We start from the raw sequence: 26,238 nt of genomic DNA on the forward strand, positions 1-26,238 counted from the left end.
TCTGTCTGATCTCTGCAAATACTTTTTCAGGAGTCCCTGTAGCTGGGATCCCTGTGTGTCACCTCCACACTCTCCTTTAGACACATTTCTTTAAAGCTAGAAATGCTCAAATATATATATATGCAGAAAAGTGTTCTGACTCAGCACTGAAGTTGAGCTTGGCAAATTCTGGCCCAGAGATACTTCACTCATCCGGACGTGGCAGATGTGTCAGCCCTTCCGGTTCTGTACGTTATTCCTCTCCAGTGTACCCTTCCAGTCTCTGTGATGTATGAGGTATTGGAGCTTCAGCATATCATCTGGGCACGGCGTGGCCATTGCCTTCATGAACACAGGGTAACTATGGCTGACCACACAAAATCTACTAGATGTGGCCCTTCAGCATATGTGGGGAGAGTCTCACGTACAGCACGCACAGAACAGCTGGCCGTTAATTCCTGCCAGGGAAGTGAGTCATTTCCTCCAATAGTACAGCCGCTGGCGTACTGTCCATGCTCCAATAAATATCCCCTCCCCGTCCTCCTAACAAGCAGCCGTAATTAGACTCTGTCACACACAGACACAAAGGCAGGGAAGCAAATGGGCTTAGGCAGGAGTAGGAAAGTAAGAGAAAGCAATAGCGTATGCGGATATGATGGCAATACATTGTATATATGTTTGAGATTGTGAGCGGATAAAAATGTTTTAATTAAAAACTAAAAGGACCTTCCAGCATGAAGTTCAGTTGAATCTTCATGCAGAGTTGAAGTTAGAAAGAGAAAAGAGCAACGGCTTTAAACAGTCCCTCTGAAGGTCTCTGATATGTCTTTTGGTTTTGTAGTATAGAAATCAAATCCAAAGCCTTTGGGCTGAAGAAGCGGCTTAGCAATTAAGAGCACTGGCTGATCTTGCAGAGGACCAGCCAGTGGGTTTAAGTCTCAGAACCCACATTGTAGCTGACAACCATCTGTAACTCCAGTCTCAGGGACTCTGATGCTCTCTCTGGCATCTGCGGGCACCAGGCATGCACATGCTGTTAGGAAATAAATGGAGTGAGGAGGTACCGTGGCAGGTCCATGCCAAGGTGAGCTCCTGAGAAAATATGCCATGCAACAGAGCTGGTATAAAGGGGGTTTACTTGGAAGAAGGGAGTGGAATGAGAGCCTGAAGAAGAGGTAGAGGAGAAGAGTGGACATGTAGACAGCAGACAGACAGGAGCAGAGCCATGAGGGCCAAGAAGTGTTGGGGGGGATGGGTACAGAGAGAGGGACAGAAAGTGGGGAGAGAGCTAGGATGGCAGGCAGTCTTTTTATCCACATAGACCTGGCAGTGCCGGGTGATGATTTAAGCAGCTGCTAGGTCCCTGAGGGCAGGCAAGCGGTGCACAAATGTACATGCAGGCAAAACACCCATACACAGAAATAAATTACAGAACAACAAAAACCCAAGGCCTTGCCCATGCAAATCATCTACCACTGACCCCATCCAAGATCCTGGAAGCCCACCACCTACCATCTTTGGAAATTGCCTTCACTACAAAGAGCTACCACCCCATATCCATGGTGGGCATATGAGAGCCAGGCCCGTTTCTGTGACCTTCCCAGATCTCTGGGAAGCAGTCTAAGGTGGGTCTAGGCTCTCTCTCACGCGAGCGCGCACTTGTCAGACTCGAGGTACCCCAAAGAGATATCTTGTATGTCATTGTCCACATCAGGGTCAGCATCCCAGAGATCTCCAGCAGCACAGGTGTAGGGGACCTACTGGGAGGCTTTCAGAGACCCCACTTGAGGTTTAAAAGACATCTATATAGTTTAAGCCTGTTGGTCTTTTACTGGCCCATTCTGTCACTAACCTCTGGCTTAACCCTTCTCAGTCATTGCATCTCCCCAGGAGGTTCTCCCAGCCCTATCCTGTCTCTCTTCTGTCTTCCTCCTGCATGTGTTGCCTGCATCTTCACCAATCCTTCTGCCCTGTCTCAGCCTCCGGCTCTTTATTATGCAAAAGCCACACTCCTTACCATGCACTTGGTATTGAGGACTATATGACCTTTAAGCAGATGAGGAAGTGACAAGCACTTACATATCCTGGCACCTCTGTAACTAACAGTGGATGCGACCATTTCCCAGGTTTCTGGTGAGACAGTTCCCCTTTTCAGCATGAAAAGATACTGTCACCAACCAGACTGCCCATGCCAATAAAGAAAATAGCACTTCTCTTCTTTAATTAGCAATCCTGGCTTTCTCTCGTTCGGACACTTCCCCAGGTCTCTATGCTAGTCCACATGAGGGCAGCCAGCACTGCCTGCCTCTCAATGGAAGGAGAGTCCACCTTCACCTTCGCACCAGCAGATAGGGTATAAACACCAGGCCAGGGCAGTCAGTCAGGTGGGAAGCTACAATGGGCCTGAAATAAGCTCACTCTGAAAGCTCCTCTCACAGCAGGCCGCCACTCAAAAATAGCTTCCTCAGAACTTCAGTCATCTTTTGAGGTTTCTGTACTCCACAGGCATAACCCAGACCTTTTCAGGATCCGCAGCCTTTCTTCTTCAGCAGAAGGAAGTCCTGCTGTTGTTCATTTTCCCACCTGGGTCCCCTGCGGTAGCTCGGAGACACAGACATTGCAGTCACCAGCACAGAGTATAGGCCCAAAGAGAAGGCGAAGAGACCAGCCAGAGAGAGTCTTTATACACCAGCCCCTTTCAGTCAAGGATTACTAATTCTCCAGTCAGTGCTTGATATTCAACCCTAATTTCCAACAGAGAAACACAGCTCAAATTTGGCCCATCCCACACTCAAACCCAGATCCACCCAACTCCAAAGACTATCTTTGAGGGTGCTTGAAAAGTCTTCAATGAAAAACTGGCTTGTTTTAATAAAAATGGGAACAGCTCTGTGCAAAGATGGAGCCATAATGTATGGACCCATATGCAAAGTAAACCCAGAATATCACCATAAAGACATACTGCTTGGTTAAATCAATTACTAAGGCTAGAATGGGTATGCTTAAATTATTCATGGGCTTGAGGCCACTGCCCCTTTTTTTCTTCCTATTTGTGCTTTTCAGGAAAATGTTCTGACTTGGGCTTCTTCTGGCCATGGATGTGAAGAGACACAGGAGTCCAAACAGGGTGAAACAAAAGAGGTGTTTATTTTCTTCCAGGCCAGTGGGAAGAACCAGTTGCTGCCTCTCAGAGATTCTATCATTCTCTCCAGGCCAGAAGCAGAACATAAAGCAAGGGTCTGGAAAGCCCTCCCCCACTATTCCACTCAGCACCAGGGAGCAGAGTTGGTACTGAGAGCCCAAAGCCTGCAAGGGTAAGAAGGAAACACCTGTCACTGGGGGAGGTTGGACCTCTATGCCGGATACCAAGGGACCAGATTCTTAGGTCTGTTCTGTTGGGAAAGAGACATTTTATGCACTTCAAAACTATATTTTTTTTAAAGCAAGGCTTGTGGCACGTCTGTGATCCCAGGGCTCAGGAGGCTGAGGCAGCGGGATCACCATCTGTTTGATGCCAGCCTAGATTACAGTCTCAAAAGCAAATAATGATGGATGATGATGATGATGATGATTTGATATTCCCTTCCCTTTCCTAAGGCAACAGTGTACAACTCAAGTTACAGCAGGACTCAAAGATTTGAACGAAACGTGGCGCAGCATGAATGATTTTGTTTTGCAGGACACCTGTTCCTCTCCTGACCAAATGCAAATGTTCCTTATGCATTTGAACTAAATTTCTTTCTGCGATTTGGAATCTTAAAAATTAGACAAACAAAAATTTTTATGTATATGAGTGTTCTATCTGCATTTATATCTGCCAGAGGAGGGAATCAGTTCACATTATAGATGGTTGTGAGCCATCATGTGGTTGTCGGGAATTGAACTCATGACCTTTGGAAAAGCAGACAGTGCTCTTAACCGCTGAGCCATCTCTCCAGCCCCCAAACAAATATCTTTAAACATGAGTGCTTCCGCTTAAAAATATTTCTCAATATTTATTTCTGTAACCGTCTGAGGTAGATGAAGGGGTTACATTCTTTGCCACATCCCACAGGACACGTGCTGGGGCCGGGTCCTCTGTGAAGACAGAGGCTGGGCCAAAACTCACTCCTCAGCCTTCACAATTCATGTCTCTGCTTCACTCAATAGTCAGTCACAGAGTGCAAATGGCTGCCATGAAGAAACAAATTTAGCGGTTGTGCCAGCAGGAGGAAGGAGCTTGTCAGTCAGGGCATTGGAAGGACATTACTCACAGCTGGCCAAACATCTGGAAGATAGCACGCCTCCAAACCAACTCAGCTAAGAACACTAAAACTAGACAGAACTCCCCAGGACAGGACAGAAGGAGACATAAGAGTGCACGGAGATCATTCTCTCACCCACTCTCCCACTCCTTCCAGACCCTTCCCCATAGCTTCGGAGCCTACAGGTGTTTCTCAATATCACCTGGCCTCATTTCCTGGGGTGCATCCCCTAGCCCTCAAAAACCCACCCATGCACCGGGCAGCGGGGGCACACGCCTTTAATCCCATCACCCAAGAGGCAGAGGCAGGGGGATGTCTGAATTCCTGGCCAGCCTGGTCTACAGAGTGAGTTCTAGGACAGCCAGAGTTACACAGAGAAAACCTGTTTTCCCTGTCTGGAAAACACCAAAAGCCCACAAAACAACAACGAAAACAAACCCCCATCCATGCTCTTACATTAATGCAGACTCCTGCCTCCCAACAAAACACAGGCCATCCCAGAGAGGCCAAAGAACCAGACAGGACACCTCTATAAAGTCCTACTGCAGCCCCTGAGGGAGGCCTTGCCCCAGAGCTAGGAACTACCCTTCCTACTCTCCCCTGGGCCTCCACAGCCCCTTCACCTCTCCTTCACTCCCTGAGACACAGAAATACCACCGTCTCCCCAGGTGTGAGGACAGTGTTGGGCTCCCAAAGTATGTGTGTGAACCACTCCGATCTATCAACGGCAGCCCTGCAATTCTCCCCATTCTAGTTTTGATCCCTTGAAGGTCACCGTCGCCATTTGGCTCTGCCTTCCTCACCATCTAGCCAAACACCTACAGTGAGGGACCGGGGAACAGCTTATGCACACAGCATGTGGGCCAGCGCCGAAAGGCACAAAGACTCCTTAAAGCTGCAAAGAGCAGCAAATTGGAGACAGAATGTCATTCCTTCCCACAGGCCACACGGCAGACTGATGGCCACATCTTTCACTATATATATATATATATATATATATATATATATATATACTGTAGCTCATCTAACTTCTCCCCCATCTCTTCCAGAGGTTTTCACAGAGCTGCAGTAATTAAATTTCAATTAGAAATCACTCAGGTCTGGCAGCCTGAGTCGGATCCCAGGACCCACAAAAGGGTGGAAAGTAAGAACCCACTCCACAAAGTTGTCCTCTAACCTCTAAACACACACACAAACACATACACATACACACACAAACACATACACACACACACACACACACACACACAAAACTTTAAAAATCACCCAGCTGCTGCCTTTTGCCGGAGCAGCAAAATGGATAGAAATGAAGTAAACTAAAGGCAGGGTAGGAAATGGAACCTGTGACCCAGCTGTACTGTTGCTCTTCTCTGTCTGCCTGGAGCCTGGACAGAGGCCAGAGCTCAGCTAAGAGGGGTGCAGTCTCCTTCTTTCTCCCCTCCCTCCAACTTCTCCACCTTCCCTTCTTTCCCTTTCTGTCTCTTCTTTTCCCTCCCACTCTCCACCTTTTTCTTTCTTTTCTCTCCCTTCCTCCATCACATCCTTTCTTCCTCTTTCTCTCCTTTTTTCTTCCTGCCTCTTTCTCTTCCTCTCTCCCTTTCCTTTTCTCTGTCTCTTCTCTCTTTCTCCCTCACACTCTTCCCTTTTTATTCCTTTTCCTCCTCTTTGTTTTTCATTCATCAGCCCTCACTACTTCCTTCCCTTCTTTAGAACGGTGTCCCCATGCACGTACTCCAGGGTGCCGACAGCCAGCCCCTGCAGGCTCTCCCTCACACTCTTAGAGCAATGGAGAGCAGAACCCCCAGGAAGCCTGCTGAAAACCAGACTTGGCCCAAGAATTGGCAGCCACCTTCTCTCAGCCTCATTTCCTGGCTTAGGAGATAAGCAGCCTCTGTGAGGAGATGCAGGGCCCTGCTTAGTTAGCTAGAAGGGGCTCTGTCTCTTGCAGCTTTTTTGTTTTCCTTTTGATAAAACTGGACAGAGCCATACCAAAATAAAAGGAGAGCCATAGATTAGAAATATGTTTATTTTTCTGCTTCTTCAACTCAGGTCGTAGAGCCCAGGATCATCCCCAGTCCCTGGTAGAGAAGCTTTAAATGCCTCTTTCAGTTTGAGCAAGAGATTCACAGGCCTGATGGCTTCCACCATCTTTTGTGAAGCAGTAACCATAAAGCAGCATTTACCGTGAGCTCATCCATGCTGGCACGGAGAGGCTGATCCTGTTCAGTTCTCACAGTGGTGCTGTGAAATTTCCGTTATTATTGACCATGTCTATACGATAAGGAAGTCAAAGGGTAGGTGTTACAGGACTGAATCAAGATTAACACACGTAATGGTTAAAGCGCATCCAGGCATGGGAGAGGGTGCCCCGGCGTCCTATGGTTGGACGGAAGCCCAAGTGCCCACCTTGCCCTCCCCAAAGCCTAGCTGTGTGTGTGACCTCAAAGCCCAGACTTCTAATACGAAGGTGATTTTGACTAATTATAAGATGAGATTATGGACTATGAGTGAATTCAGCAAATACTGGCTTTATGTTTTGTTTTTTTTTGTTTGTTTGTTTGTTTTGTTTTGTTTTGTTTTTCTGTAGCATGAAGATCAGAATAGGTAAATCCATTATTTGGCAGGAAATCTCACTTATTAAATGTTATGAGGTCATTCAAACCTGCTAACCAAATGACCTTTGTGACCTTTATCCAAACGCTCTATAAATGTGTCTTCAGGACAGGGTAAGATGACCGGTGCTCACTGCTTCCCTCAACTCTTCCTGGAGCCGTGGGTGACACTGCTCACAGCCACCATCCAATGCCTGCCCAGACTCAGATATACCCACCTCCTTCATATGGAGGCAGTAATCACAATACTATTAATTATAATAGTAATTAATCACAATGATAATTAATCACACTAGCTGACATTTGCTGTATTCATGCAAATCTCATTTAGTTCTCACAATTAATGTATGCGGTGGGTTAAATTATATATATAAATGCATATATATGTATGTATATATAAAGCTAAGGCAGAGAAAGGCGGGAACGATGGCTCAGTTGGTAAGGTGCCTGGTCCTCAAGCATGAGGATCTGCGTTTGGCCCTCCATCACCCTCATAAAAGCCAATCACGGTGGTACATACCTCTAACCTCACAGCAGGGAGAACATAGGCAGGCAGATCCCCAAAGCTCACTGGTCTTGCTAGAGCTGGCTAGCCTTGATGAGTCAGTGAGCTCCAGGCTCAGAGAGAGATGTTGTCTTAAAAAAAAATAATAATAAGGTAGAGAGAGATGAAGGAAGATATCCAACATTAACTTTTGGTCTACACACACACACACACACACACACATATAACCACACACACATAGAAATGATGGCACAGAAAGACTCAAACCTGCTAGCATTGGCCCAGTATTCAAACACAAATACCAAATATGCCTGACATTAAAGCTCATTCCCTTAATTGTATCAATTAGGATAATTATGGTTGTCAAATCAGAAGACCTGGCTGCAAGTGGATTAATCAAATGAGGCCTTGTTGGCCGTACTCTAAGACCTGATTTAGAGGGTGGAGGGTTAATGTAGCAGCTCTACACCATTGCTGGCCCTGTCAACACTGTTTCATCAGCAGCTCTTAACTGCCAAGCCCTCAGATAAATGTTTCTCAGCTACATCCAGAAGCAGAATTTACTTACAGTATGTCTCTTTAAAATGTGTGTGTGTGTGTGTGTGTGTGTGTGTGTGTGTTTGTTTTGCCTGCCTGTATTACTGTGCACCACCTGCCTGCCCAGTGTCTCAGGTCAGAAGAGGATGTGTCTAATCCTTGGCAGTTGGAATTACAGATAACTGTGGGCCCCCATGTGGGTGCTGGGAATCCAAACCTGGGTCCTCTGGAGGAGCAGCAAGTGCTCTCAACCAACTGAACCGTCTCTCCAGCCCCTCTAGCATCTCCCTTACCAGGAGAGAAAACTCCTACCAACATATCAACTTATGCCGTGTGTTTCAGTGTATACCATCCCCCTGACAGAGGGAAATATGTTTGATATAACAAAGTATGAGTCGCTCCCTGGAGCAGGACACCGCCCCCTCTCAGAGCAGACACTCTGGCTGTTGCAACCAGTAGGAATGTATGCACTGAACCTCAGGACCCAAAAAATTCTACCAAGGCCATAATAAATAATGATAGCAGGTTAATAAGAGGATGATGTCAGCTAGGGGAGGTAGTGCACGCCTTTGAACCCAGAAACAGGCGGATCTCTGAGTTCAGGGCCAGCCTGGTCTACTGGAAGTTCCGGACAGCCAAGGCTACACAGAGAAACCCTGTCTCAAAACAACAACAACAAAGGGGAGGATCAAATGTTCGAGGCAAGAACAAATGCTAATTTTCAAACAGAGATGGCCCCCTTCCTGAGAGCTGAGTGTAGTATCTTTTGGAATCTTGCTCACCGCCCAGCATGTAATGGCACAAGGAAGCATGCCAAATCTTGTCAAAGGGCTAAGGAACCAAACTGCATCATTCTTGAAAGCTTTCCTCTTATGGTGACCCTTGTCTACAAACATGAGGAAGTGTACTTATCAAACATGAGACAATGATACAATGTCCTTATTTCTGCAGAGCCCATTATTGTCTGGCTCCTGCTCAAGGGCTCAAAGGTATCTTGGCAGTTTAACTGACCCTCTGCTTGTACCTCAGAGCCTGGCCTTGCTGGCCAGATGATCTTGTATTCTTCCTTATGCATTAATTACAAAGAAAGCCTTTAGAGACCCGTTTAAAATGTCTTTATTTTATCATAAGTGCTCCAAAAACATCTTTTTTAAAATGCTAGATAAGATGGCCTTACTGAAAGACTTCAGGTATGGGGTTCAAAGAGGACACTGAAGAAGACTGTACTTTTGGGTAAGAAGGCTATTAGAATAATGATTAATGCCATGCATGGCAAGGGCACAGAGGAGGCTCAGGCACACAGACAGGGGGTGGCTCTTTTTCACAGTGCTCAGAGGAAGTGGTGAGAATTGGAAGCACCATCTTCACCCTTCTGTTACGCTGCGCAGGCAATTCAGTTGGCCTGCCCTTAGGAACCTTTAGGATCATGACAACATCCTATGTCAGTACCTGCATCCAGTGACGTCATCTAGGCCAGGTACTTAGTGGCCGGTCTGTCACTCTGTCTATGTCTGTCTGTCTCTCTTGTGTTTTCTCTCTCTCTCTCTCTCTCTCTCTCTCTCTCTCTCTCTCTCTTTGCTCTTTCCCCTTTCTCTGTTGGGGCACCCCCCAACCCCCACCATGTCTGTCTGTTTGTCTGTCTGTCTGTCTCTCCTTCCCTCTCTCTCTCCATCTTAATCCAATAAATATCTTTCATATCGAATCTGTCAAATGTGCAGTGCATTTTTAAATATATCCTAATACCTTCCCCAGGCTGTTTCTGATTCCTGGGTAGCAGAAGCAACGGAAGGAAATTCCACAGAAGGGCTATGTAAGTCGGAGGACGTGGTGGAAGCACGGACTGAGATGTACCCATTATGTGGACAATAGGCTGTGTCAGCACCTGCCACCTGAAGATGTCTGTAAGCTTCCTTGGGGAGAGGCGCCTACTTCTCAGAGCCCCAGCCTGGGGCAGCTATTTGAAGATTCATCGACAGGTTCTCAGGAGTGGGCCTATCTCTTCCTGTAGCAGCAGGAATCTTAAAACGAACAGGGAGGATAATGGCAGTGAGGGCTGACTGCAGATGGGAGTGGCTTGAGTGTTGCCTGGTGATCTGGGGTTCTTTTTTTTTTTTTTTTTTTTTAAGATTTCTGTATTTGCTTTGTGCACTGTATGCACACAGGTGCCTGTGGAATCCAGGTGACATCTGATGGCTCCAGGCACACATGAGGTGCACAGAGATTCATGTAGGCAGGGCATCCATACACATAAAATGAAAGTAAATAAATCTTAAGAATGTGCTCTCTTTCTGCCTAATAGCTTTTGTTTCCCCTGCTAGCTGATAAGATTTAGTCAAAGAACACCCTGGGAATGATGTCAAATGCTCTGAATGTCCCACAAAAACAATGATAATTTGTTTTTCTCCTGAAATCTCGCTAAACTGAGAACATGCCTCCCATTCTGAGGAAGCCCAGAGTAACTGTCCTGTTTCAGGTCTCTGTCACTCTGAGAATTTGACAAACATGGCAATTTTTCTCCAGCTTCATTCCTACAGAGAAATTCTGCTTATTTTTCAAGTGACTTCCCAGGTGTGACAATGTCTCACAGTAAAAAGTCAAGTAGGGAGGGCCGAGCATGGTGGCACTTGAGGGGCAGAGGTAGACGGATCTCTGTGAGTTCAAGGCCAGCCTTGTCTACAAAGTGAGTCCAGGACAGCCAGGGCTACACCGAGAAACCCTGTCCCCCAAAACACATAAAACAACAAAAAGTCAAGTAAGAAGGAAGAGAGAAAAAGAATTAGGAGAAAGTTCCTTGCATTGTCCTCTGTCTGAGAATGAGAAGCTCTGCCCCTGTGAAGTGGGGCCTGGTCACCGGATCTCTCAGGTTCTATCAGTGAGACCCGATCCTGTTCTTCCTACCTTGTCTGCCGTTTCCACAAAGAGTAAGGAAGGACAGCAACAGATCTCAGAAAGCCAAACCCAAGTGTAAGCATGCCAGACTCTACTACAGTAAAAGTGGAAAAACATCTGTCAAAATGACACACACGGGCTCTCTGAAGAACAGCTGGCTACGGCCATTCCCTGTCAGTAATGCTGTGTTCAGCCAAAGAAAACTAAAGCTACTGCACAAGGTTCAGCTGTTAAAGAGTCTCCGAATGTGGGCTTGAATGGTGAAAAAGTGTGGCTAGAGGCCCTGATGTCTCTGCAGCCACATCTTTGACCTAAATTATGTCATTTATTCTGCAAAGATAAATCAAGAGGGATTACTGATCCCATCTTGCCACAAGATTAGAGACTGCAGAAGTTAAGCCATTTCATTCAGGCTGCAGAATTAATTTGGGCGTAAACCCAATGTAAACATTACAAAGTGTGGCCAACATTGTGACATGATGTTATCATCTGCAAAATTTATTCTAGAGAACTATGCAATGAGTTCCTCCAAAAAGAAGTCTAGTAATTTTCTAAAATATCCGCATGTTTGTGCATGCACGCATGCATGTGTGGACACACTTGCTGTGTGTGTGTGTGTATGTGTGTGTGTGTGTGTGTGTGTGTGTGTCTGTGTCTGTGTCCTCAGGTACCCACAGAGGCCAGAAGAGGGTATCACATTCCTTTGATCTGGAGTTACAAGCAGTTGAGAGATGTCTAGCATGGATGCCGAAGGCCTAACTGTGGTCCTCTGGAAGAGCAGCAAGTGCTCTTAACTTTCAAGCCACCACTCTAGGGGTAGTACTTGGTGGGCTAGAGGGCTCCTGTTTCCCCTGGCAACAACAACCACACACTTCATCGTCAGAAGGTAGCATTTCACAGTGCCATTTCCTCAGAACCTCCTGAAATGAAGTGATTTTACAGTTGTGTGTTGAGGGCATTCCTCGTACAGGACATGGAGTGTATGTGGCTGTTAGCCTATCAACGTCAAAGCCCACTTTACAGGTTCCTCACATGGAACCTACCCAGTTGGTGAAGAGTAAGCTCCTCCCTTGCCCTCAGCACCTTGCAAGGTGCAGACCTTGAGAAGCCTTACATGTGTGAGAGTCTGTATCGTGTGTGTGTGTGTGTGTGTGTAAAATGATGAGATCTTGGGTATTGAAGAAAAGGACTGAATAGCCTGTAGTGTTTGTCTTCTCAGCGTTCTTCAGCCTAGTGCTTCTGGCTAAAGGCAAATTCATTACTTAATGAGCCTCAGTTTTAAATAAAAACACTGGTCTGTTCCACCAAGTAATTACTAATGCTCTCCAGTAATCTTGGTTTATAGTCTTCAAATTCTCTCACTTATCAAGCAGAAATGAATGTTCAATGCAGTGTTGCACACATGGAATGTTTATTAAATGGTGAAACAGAGCGCAGATGAACTATCAAGTTGTCAATCCAATTTGCATAACCTATAACTTTTTGTATAACTTAAAACATATAGAAAAAGTATAAAAGAATACCAAAGAGGCCCACAAACCTGTACCCAAAATAGCTACTTATTAACTTTTTTCTTTTTTTTTTTTTTTTTTGTTACACAAAAGCCAATGAATTTAAATGTAGCTCAGACCTGTGGATTAGAAAGCTCATCAGAACTGCTGTTGAGCTCCCATGAAAGCTCAGAGAGAGGGGTTAAGTTTTCCAGTGCAGTCAAGACCAACTTGGAACTTGTGATCCTCCTGCCTCTGCCTCCAGAGTGCTCGGACTATAGGAAGGTACCAGCACTACCAGCTAAGATTGCCTTTTAAGGAAAGAACACTCTCACAGCCTTTTAAGAAAAAGACACTGTCAAACTATATGAAAAAAGGAATTCCACCTGAGGATAGAAATCAATTGACAGCAGCTGGGCCCCTCTGCTGCCTACCAACAGCAATCAACATGGCTGCCATCAAGCAATCTCTATTTAAGCATCTGAGGTCCCATTTCCTCTGGCAATGGTAGCCACATGCTTCATCATCACTGGGTAGAATTTCACAGTGCTAGAAAAGGCCCACATTGCTTCAGAACAGCCACATGTGGTTCCAGACATACTGTCAAGTCACAACCTTCTGGCTCCCCAAAAAGGCCATCAGGCTGAATAACTCTTCTGGTTGTGCTTTACCTGTGGAACTGAGCTCTAAAAACACAATCCTGGAAGATGCCAGAACACCTGGGCATGACCTTGTCTTGGAGGAGTAGGCAGTCAGTGGCACACCAGCCATCAGGTATGACGAGGCTGCTTCAGCTCTTCCTCAGGCTGCCTTCCTCTCCAGCCATGCTTTAGAGAGGCTTCAGTGCTGGCGTCCACTTAAGTAAAACCTAGTCCCTTCATAGAGGTCTGTCAGGGAGGTCACACTGAAGGCCTGCTGCAGCTCACTCTTGCTGGTGGCCTTCCAAGGATAAAACAGAACAGAACGCATCGGCTCAATCATGAGGAAGCCGTTATCACTAAATCTCCCTGGGATGCTTCCTACGTCCAACCAAACAAAGGGAGCAATGGCCGAAGTCTTCAGAGCAAAAACAAATATATTACCCTTCTGAGAGATGTTGACCTGAAAAAAGAATAATAATAATAAAAAGGTAAGTGAAATGAAGGACAAAAGAGCTGCAGCCTACATCTATGTCAGCCAGACATTTATTTATGTCGGCCCAATAGAAAATGCATTTCCCAACACTTTGGTCCAAACTGGCAAAGTCATATATTCTGTGCAGTTATGACACTTGCCATAACTAGAAAATGATTTAAGTCTGTGGGAAATTACCAATTGTCATCTCATAGAGATTCTATTATTAAGGAAAAAAAGCTCTGAGAAGCTAGAAGCTTTATATCCTGACGTGTCTTCACTAGAACATCACCAAGAAAGGGGCACTTGCCATTTGGGGGCTTCAGTGACTGTTTCGAAGGATTGGGAAGGATTGGGACTGGGCTCAGCTGCAGAATACAACCACAGAGCTCCTAGATTCAGGTGTGCAGTCACATGTGTTCCCAGATCATGGCACCTTCTTTTCTGGTGAAGACCCCAATTCAGACACAGGGAGGCATATCGCATGGCTCGCCCCACCCAGGCCACGGCGCACCAGGGGAAGCCTTGGCTACCAGCCGCAAGGCCAAGGCCAAAGAGACCCGATTCCTACTTTGGAGAAGAAAACCTCACATCTCTGTACACTTTACAGGGAGCTGGGGTTTGAGCTTGAACTCTGGGCTCACAGAGATAGACACAGTAAGTGCCCCTAAACAATAACTGCTAATTAACATTATTAGAAGAATACGTCTCACTGATATGTTAATGAAATGGAACAAATAAAGAAGCCCTTCTGCCATCTTATGTGAAATGATCATGAAGTAACCAGCGCCTAGCTAAGCAAAAAAATAAAATAAAATTTAATTAAGTCTTTTAGGTGTATGTGTGTGTGTTTGCACATGTGTGTGACACACAAAGGCTACTGGTCAAGGTCAAGAAGCCCATTAAATTGCTTATTCACTTTATTTTTTTAAAACACGGTTGCTCGCTGAGCCGGGAGCACTCCAATTCAGCGAGGCTGCCTGGCCCGCAAGCCCCAGGAGCCTTCCCTGCCTCCGCCTCCCCAGGGCTGGGATTACAGGCACAAGCTGCCACAGCTGGCTTTTTAACTTGGTTTCTGGGGACCACACTTGGGTCCTCACATTTGCTAGCACTTCAGCGACTGAGCCCTCTCACCACCACACCACTTTGATGTTGTGGACAGACTGAACGTGTCCGTTAGCTGTCTTTGCTACGGCTGCACATCACTCTTGTGCTGCCGTGGTCCAACACCACGGTGACGTGCAGACAAGGGTAGCTGCAGCGTGCCAAGATTCCATGATGGCAGGGCAGAGGTCCGGCAGCGAGCAGCAGGCCCAGAAGCCGGGAGCTCATATCTTGAACCACAGCACAAAGCAGGAAGAACAAACTAGAAACGGATTGACTCTTTAAACTCTCAAAGCCCGCCTCCAGTGACACACTTCCTCCAACAAAGCTGAACTTCCTAAGCCTCCCCAACCAGGATCACCTACTGTGACCAAAAGTTCAAATACGTGAGCCCCTGGGGACGTTTTCTCATCAAAATACCACAAGATGCTTCTTGCTCTGCTGTTTAAAAAGATAAAATAAAAAAATGACATTAGCATACGCCAACTTTTTAATCTCTACTCTCCCTCAGTTGTTACAGAGAGGTGAGACTTGGCCACATGAATATTTCACTATAAATTTGGAAAGAAGGTTTGTTTTCAGTTGTTTTAACTTCTTTTGAAAAAAATAGTTATTTTTATTTTGTCATTTCTAAAGTCAGTTTCAAAAAAATCTCAATAAACTAGGTAACAAATTTAAGTTTGGCTAAAGAGAATGAAACTTCCTAGAAAAATACTGTCAGTTTTTACGTGGAGGAAGAGAAGGAAGGAAAGGTTTTCAAGCAACTAGACAGATGCCAAGCTTACCAGCTGCATCATTTTGAAGAAAACACGTCCTGATTATCCCTTTCTTTTTTCCTTGCCAATTATAAAGAGATTTGGTGGTTAAGCAGCTTTGAAGCAATAAATCAAAGTGGAGTGATTAACAAACTGTACTTAAAGAGTCAAAACTAGTTACTCAATCAACACCTAGTGCTTCCTGGGCCGTAGGACACAGAGCTTGCCGCCTACCCCTCTGTGCACTGTCTTCTCACTTGCAAAGCCAGATCACAGTACGTCCGGGATATTGCAGAAGCCAGAGCTTATGCAGCGGCCTGCCTACATCAGAGGCTGGAACCCAGTGAGGTACAATCTGTGTAGATGGTTTATGCCATCTCTCTTCCCACCATAGCAGCCCCAGCAGGGAAAGATGACAGGGCAGCACAGTGTGGCAGAAACTGATTACAAACAATCCTGAAGAAGAGAGAAAAATCACTCAGCCTTAGCGTCCAGCAGGAGGACAGGAACCTTTCCCAGGCCTCACGTTAACAGTGCTAAGATGGAACAGTACCAGGTCAGAGCTTGCTTGCCCAAGAAAAGGAACAGCCCACAGGCCTCTGCGACCCAGACGGGAGACACTTACGGTGATTTTGGCCTTGGCCAGCCCTTTAGCATCCTTCAGGGAGGACAGGAAATGGTAGTTGGTTGGGCTGAAGAGTTCATTGTTGGTTAAAAGGGAGAAGGAAACCACACAGGTTTTCCTCGTACATCTCTTGCATCTGCTGAGCATCGCAGGCACCGGCTCCTTGTAGAGGACCACAGCCTGCCCTGCTTTAATCACAGCACTTGGAGTCACAAGAGTGCACAAAGGCGTCAGGGACCCCCAGGTATAGAGCCTCACCTAGGGAGAAGAGAGCGACAATGAACATTCTTGCCTGTCTATTTAGAGCGTGGTATTGGCAGAGTGACTGACCTTAAAACTCAGTCTTCACTGCATTTCCACCAAGTTCTAGCCATGTAACTACTAACTCAACTTCCCGGGACACATTTCTTCATGTATGAAATGAGGAGAACCATACTGAGAATGTTACTGCCTGTCACAAGAATTAGAAATGGCAACAAGCCACCTTCAGCCCCATACCTGGCACACTGCAGGTCTTCGACAGTCAGGGCCTCTCTAGAGTTAGTGCAACCATCCGAACTACAGACACCCAAAGGTTTCCAAGTCTTTTTCTTTTTTTATTAAACTTTAAGACACTAGTTTATTTTTCTATATACCTATTCTGGATAGTTTTACTGATTTCAACCTTATCACGCCCCCTTAATTATGCCTGTAAAACTTGTGCTAGTACCAGCTTCTCACAGTTATAATCTTACATTTACATAGCAGTTTGCAGTTTACACAGTTCTTCATGTGACTCTTTTATTCATTTTTCATAGATAATACTAAAGGAGCCAGCCTAGAATCATTTGACAGTCGAAGGAACTGAGTCCCCAAGATGATGACAGCTTTGCTCAGGTTATATAGTACATGGCAGACATCAGCCTGACTAGCGTATGCACAGCCCAGCTCATGCTACAGACAGTAAAAGCATTTTGATGTGGATCAATTTCTCCTTTGTTTGTCCCCAAAAGAACATAACCAAACAATTAAGGAAGTCATCTGAAAGTCCCCCTCAACCATAGCGACAAAAAGAAATACAAATCCAAGCAACTCACAGTGAGCCTCGTGGTGTAGTCTCTGTGAAGATCTGACACACCGTAGACATAAAACACATCTCCATCTTCAAAACCGACTGGCAACAGCGGAGCGAAGAAACGCTGTGCGAAGTAATGCAGCATTTTCCACTTTCCTCCATATTCTGAAAACAGCCGAGAGTCAGGAGACAGCAGGGACAAGCAGCTGGGGTCAGGGTCCACATGAGAGCAAGTATGGCTTGTCAGAGCCTTTCGAGGCACATATGTGAGGGAGTCTGTGGCAGGGGCCTCTCAGTGTGCAAAGGGCTCTGGAGCATCAGTTCTGGGCCTCACAACATCAGAAAGAGAAAGGCAGCTAGTAACTACCTATTTTCGAGATTAAAGATTCAAGCACTTAGTTGAAGCATGCTGGGAACAGTATCCTGAGCCCAGATTTTACTCCAAAATAACCCTCCCTCAGAGGCAGCCTTGTCTCCGGAAGTACAGTACATCAATGCTCTTTTGAGTTCGTTTTGTTTTGTTTGAGACAAGATTCAGGCTGGCCTTAACCCCTGGGTCTTCCAGTTTCAGCCTCCTGCACGCTGGAATTACAAGAGTACACCAGAAGGCTGGTTACCAATGCTCTTTTTTCACTGCACAAACATAATGGAGGAAATCATTAGCAGCAGGAGTGGATGCTTGTTGCAAATTTTCATTCATAAGAATTATCTGGACTTTATTCTCCTTTTTCCACGGGAACAAAAATCTTCTACGCAAAGCAAAACAGCCACTGCAAAAACTTCTTTCAGAGTCAGATTAGACATCCAAGTCCATGGCAATTAATAAAACCTCCTCAAACACAATTCAAAACTGCTATAACCCTGTAGAATTCCATGCCTTCTTTCAGATGTCTAGTAGTCTAAACCTCCTTTGGTTTATTTGAATTGGTTATATTTGAATTGCTACTATAAAATGCCACGATCAAAAGCAACTTACAAAAGAAAGGATTTGTTTTGGCTTAAGGATCCAGAGTCTATAGAGAAGGCACGGCATAGTGATGGGAGCTGGTTGGTCGCATTTTAGCCACACACAGGAAGCAGAGAGAACAAGCACAGGTGGGCGGGAGGCTGTACGCCCACAAAGCCCTGCCTCCTGTGACATAGTTCCTCTACCAAGGCTGCAACGCCTCCTAAAGATCCCATAACCTGCCCAATAGTGCTACCAACTGGGCACTAAGTGTTTAAACACAGGAGCCTACTGGGGACATTTCTCATTCACCACAGCTTCTCATTCAAATTCTTATTATCTTCCTTCCTCAACATCTGAGAACGAAGATTCTCCCAGGTAAAGAACCACTTCTAGAGGCCAGAAGAACAAGACAAAGGAAAAAGAAAAAAAAAAAAAAAGGTGGAAAAAAGCCTTCTCGAAGAAGTGGACATATAAAACAAATTTTCCTTTTGCTAAAACAGGGAACCATCTTTCTAGAAAATATGGTTAGCTGCTATCCGGAGGAGGGGGAAATGAAGTGAAGATCTAATTAACTAAACAGAAAACAATTTTTTCCAGCTGTACAACTTTTAGAAAAACATCCTGATCATCTTTTTTTTTTTTCATCAATTATAAAGCAATTTGGCGACTAAGCCATTTTGAAGCAATAAATCAAAGAGTGGTTAATGGGCTGTACTAAAAGAGATAGAACTACAGTGATTCAACCAGCCTCCAATGCTTGCTGAGCCTCAGGACACTGAATTTGCTGCCTGACCTTGGGGACTGCTCTCTTATTTGCCAAAGCAGGTCACGGTGCTTCAGGGATGCTGTGCAGTGGGGAACCTAGGACAAAGCCTGGCACATGGTGGCACACGGTGGCACACAGTTGCCTCCACTGAGAGGGACAGAGATGGGGAGTTGAGCCCAGTGTACAGTGCAAGCTGTGGAGCTGGAAAAAAGATAAAAACCAATTTCTTTCAAGGTGTGCAAAATTTCAGGTCTGAAAATTTCATTCTCAATAATTCCTGGGTTTTGTCTGTTCCATTGTTTTGTGTGTTTGCTTTAGTTTTTGTTGTGTTGTTGTTGTTTCAAGACAGGGTTTCTCTGTATAGGCTTGGCTATACACCAAATTGGCCTTGAACTCACAGAGATCTGCCTGCCTCTGTGTCCCCAAGTGCTGGGATCGGGGTGTGCACCACCACCCCAGGCTGGTTCCTGTTTTGTTTTTTGTTTGTTTATTTGTTTGTTTTTTTAAAGCAGCAATTGGTGGATGAAGCGTAATACAGAGAAGCCAGTCCCATTGGGCTTCTTCTTCTTTTTTAAAAAAAATATATATATATATTTATTTATTTTTATGTATATGAGTGATCTGTCTTCACACACAGTAGAAAAGGAAATATATATAAAGAACTCAAGAAGTTAAACAAAAAAATAAAATCAAGTAATCCAATTAAAAATGGGATACAGAGCTAAACAAAGAATTCTCTGGAGAGGAATATCAAATGGCAGAGAAACACTTAAAGAAATGTTCAATATTCCTAGTCATTGGGGAAATGCAAATCAAAAAACCTCTGAGATTTCACCTTACACCCATCAGAATGGCTAAGATAAAAAACTCAAGTGACAACACATGCTGGAGAGGTTGTGGAGAAAGGGGAACCCTCCTCCACTGCTGGTGGGAATGTAAACTTGTACAACCACTCTGGAAAGCAATCTGGCGCTTCCTCAGACAACTAGGAATAGTGCTTCCTCAAGATCCAGCTATACCACTCCTAGGCATATATCCAAAAGATGCTCAAGTACACAACAAGGACATTTGCTCAACCATGTTTGTAGCAGCTTTATTTGTAATATCCAGAATCTGGAAACAACTCAGATGTACCTCAAGTGAGGAATGGATAAAGAAATTGTGGTATTTTTACACAATGGAATACTACCCAGCAATTAAAAACAAGGAAATCATGAAATTTTCAGGCAAATGGTGGGAACTAGAAAAGATCATCCTGAGCGAGAAATCCCAGAAGCAGAAAGACACACATGGTATATACTCACTTATAAGTGGATATTAGATGTATAATATAGGATAAACATACTAAAATCTGTACACCTAAAGAAGCTAAGCAAGAAGGAGGACCCTGGGTAAAATGATCAATCCTAACTCAGAAAGGCAAGTGGGATAGACTTTGGAAGAGGGAGAAAACAGGCAACAGGACAGGAGCCTACCACAGAGGGCTGTTGAAAGATTCTATCCAGCAAGGTATTGAAGGAGATGCTGAGACTCATAACCAAACTTTGGGAAGAGTGTAGGAACTCCTTAATTTTTTAAAGGTACAAAATAGATGAAATTGTTCAAACTGCAAACTCCACGACAGTCATATCACCTACTGCTAGTTGAACTGGTTCAGATGGCAACCGTTCCTATTTGCATTTCTGACTCTGCTACCTTTTCCAAGATGCAAACGGAGCATACAATGAGGATTCTATAGACTTAAGTCAAATTCAAAGAATGAGACACTTGCCACATACGTGAACCAACTTTCTACTTGGCAGGATTCTCCCACACAGAACAAGGGAAATGCCTTTAGGCCCTGAGCAACAGCAACTAAAAACCTCTTAAATAAACTCAAAATCCTAGGTAATGAGGACTAGGTAATGATGGTTCAGTTGGTAAATTGCATGCCATGAAAGTTCAGGTGCTCAGCTCAGCATCCATGTACAAAGCTGGGCACATCAGCACGCCGGGCACTGGGAAGGCAGAGACTGGGGTTCCTTGTGGCTTGTTGGGTGGGCAGTCTCGCTGACTCCATGAGCTCAAGAGCTCCAGGTTCCACCTCATATTGATCTTTGGTACATGGGTACATACACACACACACACACACACACACACACACACACACACACACTACTTCATCCCATATCACACCTTCGATCTCTGAAGCTGAATGCACTCTTCACCAGCCTGCTGTGACTTTGCTTGGCATCACAAGCTCATGGACAAACCATTAGGGGTAGCAGAGTTCACAGAGCAGGTTCAGAGAGGGAATGGCCTCTTTGGCCCAGCTCTCCTTGGGGTAATCTGATTCTTCAGGCTTTGCGATTTCCCAGTCCCTCTCCACTCCAGCATTGATTTCTCTCACACAAAGAAACTCTTACAATGTCTGTATCCATTCCTCCACTGAGGGGCAGCTGGGCTGTTTCCAGCTTCTGGCTATTACAAATAAAGCTGTTACAAACATGGTTGAGCAAATGTCCTTATTGTGTACTTGAGAATCTTTTGGATATATGCCTAGGAGTGGTATAGCTGGATCTTGAGGAAGTGCTATTCCTAGTTGTCTGAGAAAGCGCCAGATTGATTTCCAGAGTGGTTGTACAAGTTTACACTCCCACCAGCAGTGGAGGAGGGTTCCCCTTTCTCCACAACCTCTCCAGCATGTGTTGTCACTTGTGTTTTTGATCTTAGCCATTCTGATAGGTGTAAGGTGAAATCTTAGGGTCGTTTTGATTTGCATTTCCCTTATGACTAAGGATGTTGAACATTTCTTTAAGTGTTTCTCTGCCATTTGGTGTTCCTCTATTGAGAATTCTCTGTTTAGCTCTGTACTCCATTTTTAAATTGGATTACTTGATTTGTTGCTGTTTAACTTCTTGAGTTCTTTATATATACTGGATATTAGTCCTCTGTCAGATATAGGGTTGGTGAAGATCCTTTCCCAATCTGTAGGCTGTCGTTTACATCTACACAATGAATGTGTAGCAATAAAAAACTCAACAATAAAAAACAAGGAAATCATGAAATTTGCAGGTAAATGGTGGGACCTGGAAAAGATCATCCTGAGTGAGATATCCCAGAAGCAGAAAGATGCACACGGTATATACTCACTCATATAGACATATAATATAGGATAAACTTACTAAAATCTGTACACTTAAAGAAACTAATCAAGAGGGAGGACTCCTGCTAAAATGTTCAATCCCTATCCAGAAAGGCAAAGAGGATGGACATCAGAAGAAGGAGAAAAGAGGGAACAAGTCAGGAGCCTGACACAGAGGACCTCTGAAAAGCTCTGCCCTGCAGACTATCAATGCAGATGCTGAGACTTATGGGCAACCTTTGGGCAGAGTGCAGGGAATCTTATGAAAGAAGTGGGAAACAGTAAGATCTGGAGAGGACAGGAACTCCACAAGGAGACCAACAGAACCAAAATATCTCAGCACAGGGAACTTCCCAGAGACTGATACTCCAACCAAGGATTATGCATGGAGATAACCTAAGACCCCTGCACAGATGTAGCCCTTGGCAGTTCAGTATCTAAGTGGATTCCATGGTAACAGGAACAGGGACTGTCTCTGACATGAACTGATTGGCCTGCTCTTTAATTACCTCCCCCAAGGGGGAAGCAGCATTACCAGGCCACAGAAGAAGACAACGTAGCCACTCCTGATGAGAACTAATTGACTAGGATCAGAAGGAAGGAAAAGAAGTTCTCCCCTATCAGTGGACTTAGGGAGGGGCATGCATGCAGAGGATGGAGGAAGGGAGGGATTAGGATGGGAGGAAGGAGAGAACCACAGGGGGGATACAAAGTGAATGAAGTGTAATTAATAAATAAAAAAAAGATATTCACCACACACACAAAAAAAATAAAGAATGAAAAAAAAAAGAATGCACAATGCAATGAAACCAAATCAATTTTTAAAGCACTATAATCAGGATGTTAGAACTATCAACAAGAGCCAGTTTTGAATTTTAAAAAGTCCTAATTAAATATTATCCATAGTTGTTAAAAAAAAAAGAAGAAGAAGAAGAAAAGAAACACTTACCAAGAGAGGACCATGAAGGAGCCTGCCAGATATCATTCAACTGCCAATAAAGTGCCCCCATGGTGTGGCCATCTCCATCCACTATCTCACTCCGGCTGCGCATGTAGAATTCAGTTTCTGTTTTGACACACTGGGCCTGCATCACCTGATTGGGGAGGTGTCACACACAGGTGTTATTGTCTGATGTAGGCTGTCTAGAGTTCAGAAATCACAGGTGTGGGGTCGTTTTTGTTTGCTCACTTGCTTGTTTTTTAGAGTAAATTGGATAGAATAAAGAAGTAGACTTGCATTAATTAAGGATACATCCTTTTTCTTAAATCTGGAGCTAGTTCCTTGGCATGAGAGAAAGTGTCATCTACAACAGAGGTGGGGTGGGGGCTCAGTGCTTTATCTGTTATGACAGCAGGTGACAAAGGAAATAGGATGGTGTAAAAGCCAATGGCTGTGTAGGAAATGAAGGAAAACAAAAGCTATTATTCCAGAACAAATGCCATATATAGTCAAACAGCAGGTTATTTTGTAACAGCAAATTTTACAAGTACATTCATAGCTAAAACATCAACAACAAACTTTTATTAGAAAAAAAGACTGTAAGGAAAGCATCACTGCTATGAGTAAATTTTCAACCTCTATTTCCTAGTCAAACTAGCTTTTCACAACATGGTTTTGGATAATTAACCTGCAATTTCTTATGGCTGTCACTTCTCCATTTGTATTATCCAATTGCATTATACCAACAAGTAAAGAGGCATTGGAAAACTCCAGGAAAGTCCTTACTTACCACTGTCATCACTGGGAGACCTGTCCTCCTGACCTACTGCTGCTTTTACTGACACTGAACCTTGTGTCTTAGCTTGGATTTCCACCGGGGGTGGGATTTGGAGGCGTCATGGACGATCAGAGACCCTGGAGACATGGTCAGGGCAACAAGATTTCACTCAGAGAACAGAGTGGCCTTCAAGCAGGGTGTGGAGCACCTCAGAAAGAGAGAAGGAAGCATTCCTGGCCACTAGAAAACTAAGTGCAGGTTACTTCTTTCTATAGACAACAAAGCTCAGATGGGGGAAGCGATTTTAAACTGTGGTGGGCTGGATGAGGAAGGAGGAACAATGAGGTTACTGCTTACATGAGTCAGAGACACGTTTTCCGGAAGAGTGAAGTCACGGTCATTCCGCTAAATAGCAGGTATCCACAATACATACTACATGTTCGTGATGTGAAGACTCTTATCCAACCAAAATTGCAGATATACTTTGCCTCGTGCTGTTTACTGCCTTGTATAGAAGACAGGCCAATGCTATGAGCTTGTGCGGTAAAGAGCAAAGAGTTCAGTACAAAAGTAAGGATTGTCCTAGTAAAGCAGAACCTTCCAGCAGAGAGGACAGTGTGTGTGTGTGTGTGTGTGTGTGTGTCTGTGTGTGTCTGTGTGTGTCTGTGTGTGGTGTGCATAAGCCTGGAGTAATGAAAACATCTGGTAGGAACTCACATCCTGACCAGGAAGCCCTGGAAAGCATGGCGGAGTGCTGCTACACCCCAAAGCAGCTGAGGTCTTGGGCTGCTGTAAGGGGAAAGAGGGATGTGGCTAATTTGCATTTCCAAAATGTCATCAGGATTTCTGAGCAGAGAAGGGGCCAGGGCAGGCTAGAGCGATCTAGGGGAGACATCTGTGTGTTAAGAGTGCTGTGTGTTAAGCTGATCAAGACACAGCCTTCTCGTTCTGAGCCAGCTAGCTGGGGACAACAGCACCTCAGCCAGCCAGTGTGCCACAGGACAGCAAATCTCTGCAGCTAGCAGCACTGGTGACAGCTCAGAGTGACCACAGTGTACACTTGGAATGTGTCAGTCTAAAAATAACCTCAGAGGAGAGGAAATTAAAAAAAAAAAAAAGATCAAAGAATTTCTCTGTCAGTCAAGCTAACCTGAAGTTCAACTCAGGATCTCCAGCCAAGTTCCTTATGAAAATGCCATTCTTCTCTGAACTAAACAGAGCAGAATCTAGCTCCTTTGAGACTTTGATACCTACACACAGAGAATCTGGATCCCTGGAGTAAGCATCTGCATGTGTATTGAGTTTCTGTACCTAATCACTTAGTAATTTCCAGAATGTTCTATGAAGAGAAGCAGCCAAGAACTGAAATCTCCGTGGAGAAAGAGGAGGAGAGGGTATAAGGTCTGGGGTCGGCATTAAATATCATTTTATGTAGTGAGAATTTTTGTTTCTGTTCAAACCCAGTGATGTTATGGGTGTGGGAAATGGGGCTGCTTCACAGCAGGTGATTATGATTTGCCTCATGCACTAGCAGGGGGCGTGATCTTTGCCAGCTGCATATTGTTAATTCTGGGGACTCTGGAGAGGGTATAAAGCCAGAGGCCTGTGGCGGCTGCTGTTTCCACTTCTGCTTTCCCCAGTGCTCCATTTGCTATTGCTATTGCTAGATTCCCGGTGGACTTGCCTCAAGGAACTAATCAGCAATAAGTCCATAGAGGTCTATACCCCCATTTCCCCTCTAACCTTCTTTCCCTCCTACCTAGTGCTTGAAGGTTGGAAGGGATTAGGGTGGAATAAAGGCACAAAAAAGTGGGGTGGTCATTGCTATTGCAGAGATTCTATGGGGAACTTTTGAAGCTGTTTGCAGAAAGAGCCTGGGAGAGTTTGGAGGAATAGGCTAGGGACCTAATAAAGACCTAATAAGCAGTAAGCAGAGTTTAATGAGAAATTCTGGCAGCGACTCAGAAATCACAGTGCTGGTTGGAACATGGAAAGGAAAAACCAGGCTGATGAAGTTTCAGCCAGAAGTGAGATCTCTGTTGGGAATTAGCAGTGTTATGGCATAGACTCTAGATGCGCAGTGCCTGTGCCTGAGCCTTTGTGGACCCGGGCAGCTCGTGTAGCAGAGAGAGCTCTAAGCAGCACAGCATCTGGTCCTCGCAAAGGCATCGCTCACCGCCTAGTCCACATGTACAGATATAGAACAAGGAGGGGCAGAGAAGCAAGATTTTAAAATGACTGAAACTTGACCAGAAAAGAAACATGCATGATCTTTCGGTCAAAGATGTACAAGGAGTGGAAAAGAAGCCAAGCACACTCTACTGGAACAATACGAAAGATATCCCACCCATCCCAGGCTCAGTAACACAGAAGTACAAATTCTGTTCAAAGACGTTCAAGGGAGGAGTCTTCTGAGAAGGGACCCTTGGGGTACTCTGCTCACTCCTGGATGCCTGTGACAGTAGGACCTTCAGAAACCACTGAACCTGCGACCCCAGCAGCCCAGGAATAACTCACGCCAGCAGCAGACCCTGACCTCTCCCGTGGGTCGCTGGCTTGGCAGACAGGCCAAATGCCCAAGTTAGAGTCGCAGGGGCTTCTAGTGAGGCTCCAGAGGAAACCGGGGGAGACCAGGCAGTGTGTTGGAAGGTCAGAGTCCCTGAAAGTAGCCCCTGATAGGGTCACACATGGAACTGTAAGGCTGAAGCTGAAGTTACAGTGGAGACCCTGGGAATCAGAATGAGCAAGGGAAGGTAACCCTCGGGTTCTTGGTA

The 26,238-nt window shown here is 45.0% G+C and overlaps 1 protein-coding gene across 2 annotated transcripts in view; it reads right to left on the bottom strand.

The window, feature by feature from the left end:
• Positions 1–6,305: 6,305 nt before the first annotated feature.
• Manba (mannosidase beta) overlaps positions 6,306–26,238 on the bottom strand; it is an 82,749-nt gene continuing 62,816 nt past the window's right edge. Inside the window, exons 14-19 of one of the 2 annotated variants that reach the window (XR_009594669.1) lie at positions 22,696–22,840; positions 16,930–17,072; positions 15,854–16,111; positions 12,928–13,357; positions 7,356–7,471; positions 6,306–6,494 (exon numbers count right to left, since the gene is read on the bottom strand). Coding sequence is in view for 1 of the 2 variants with exons in the window: in XM_021653624.2 (XP_021509299.1) it covers positions 13,097–13,357; positions 15,854–16,111; positions 16,930–17,072; positions 22,696–22,840 (807 nt within the window). In the remaining variant the exon portion in view is untranslated. Of the gene's footprint in view, positions 6,495–7,355; positions 7,472–12,160; positions 13,358–15,853; positions 16,112–16,929; positions 17,073–22,695; positions 22,841–26,238 lie in introns of those variants that run through there. The other variant, XM_021653624.2, reaches the window with a different exon arrangement.

This window comes from Meriones unguiculatus, chromosome 10 (genome assembly GCF_030254825.1).
Source record: "Meriones unguiculatus strain TT.TT164.6M chromosome 10, Bangor_MerUng_6.1, whole genome shotgun sequence".
Classification (NCBI taxonomy): Eukaryota; Metazoa; Chordata; class Mammalia; order Rodentia; family Muridae; genus Meriones; species Meriones unguiculatus.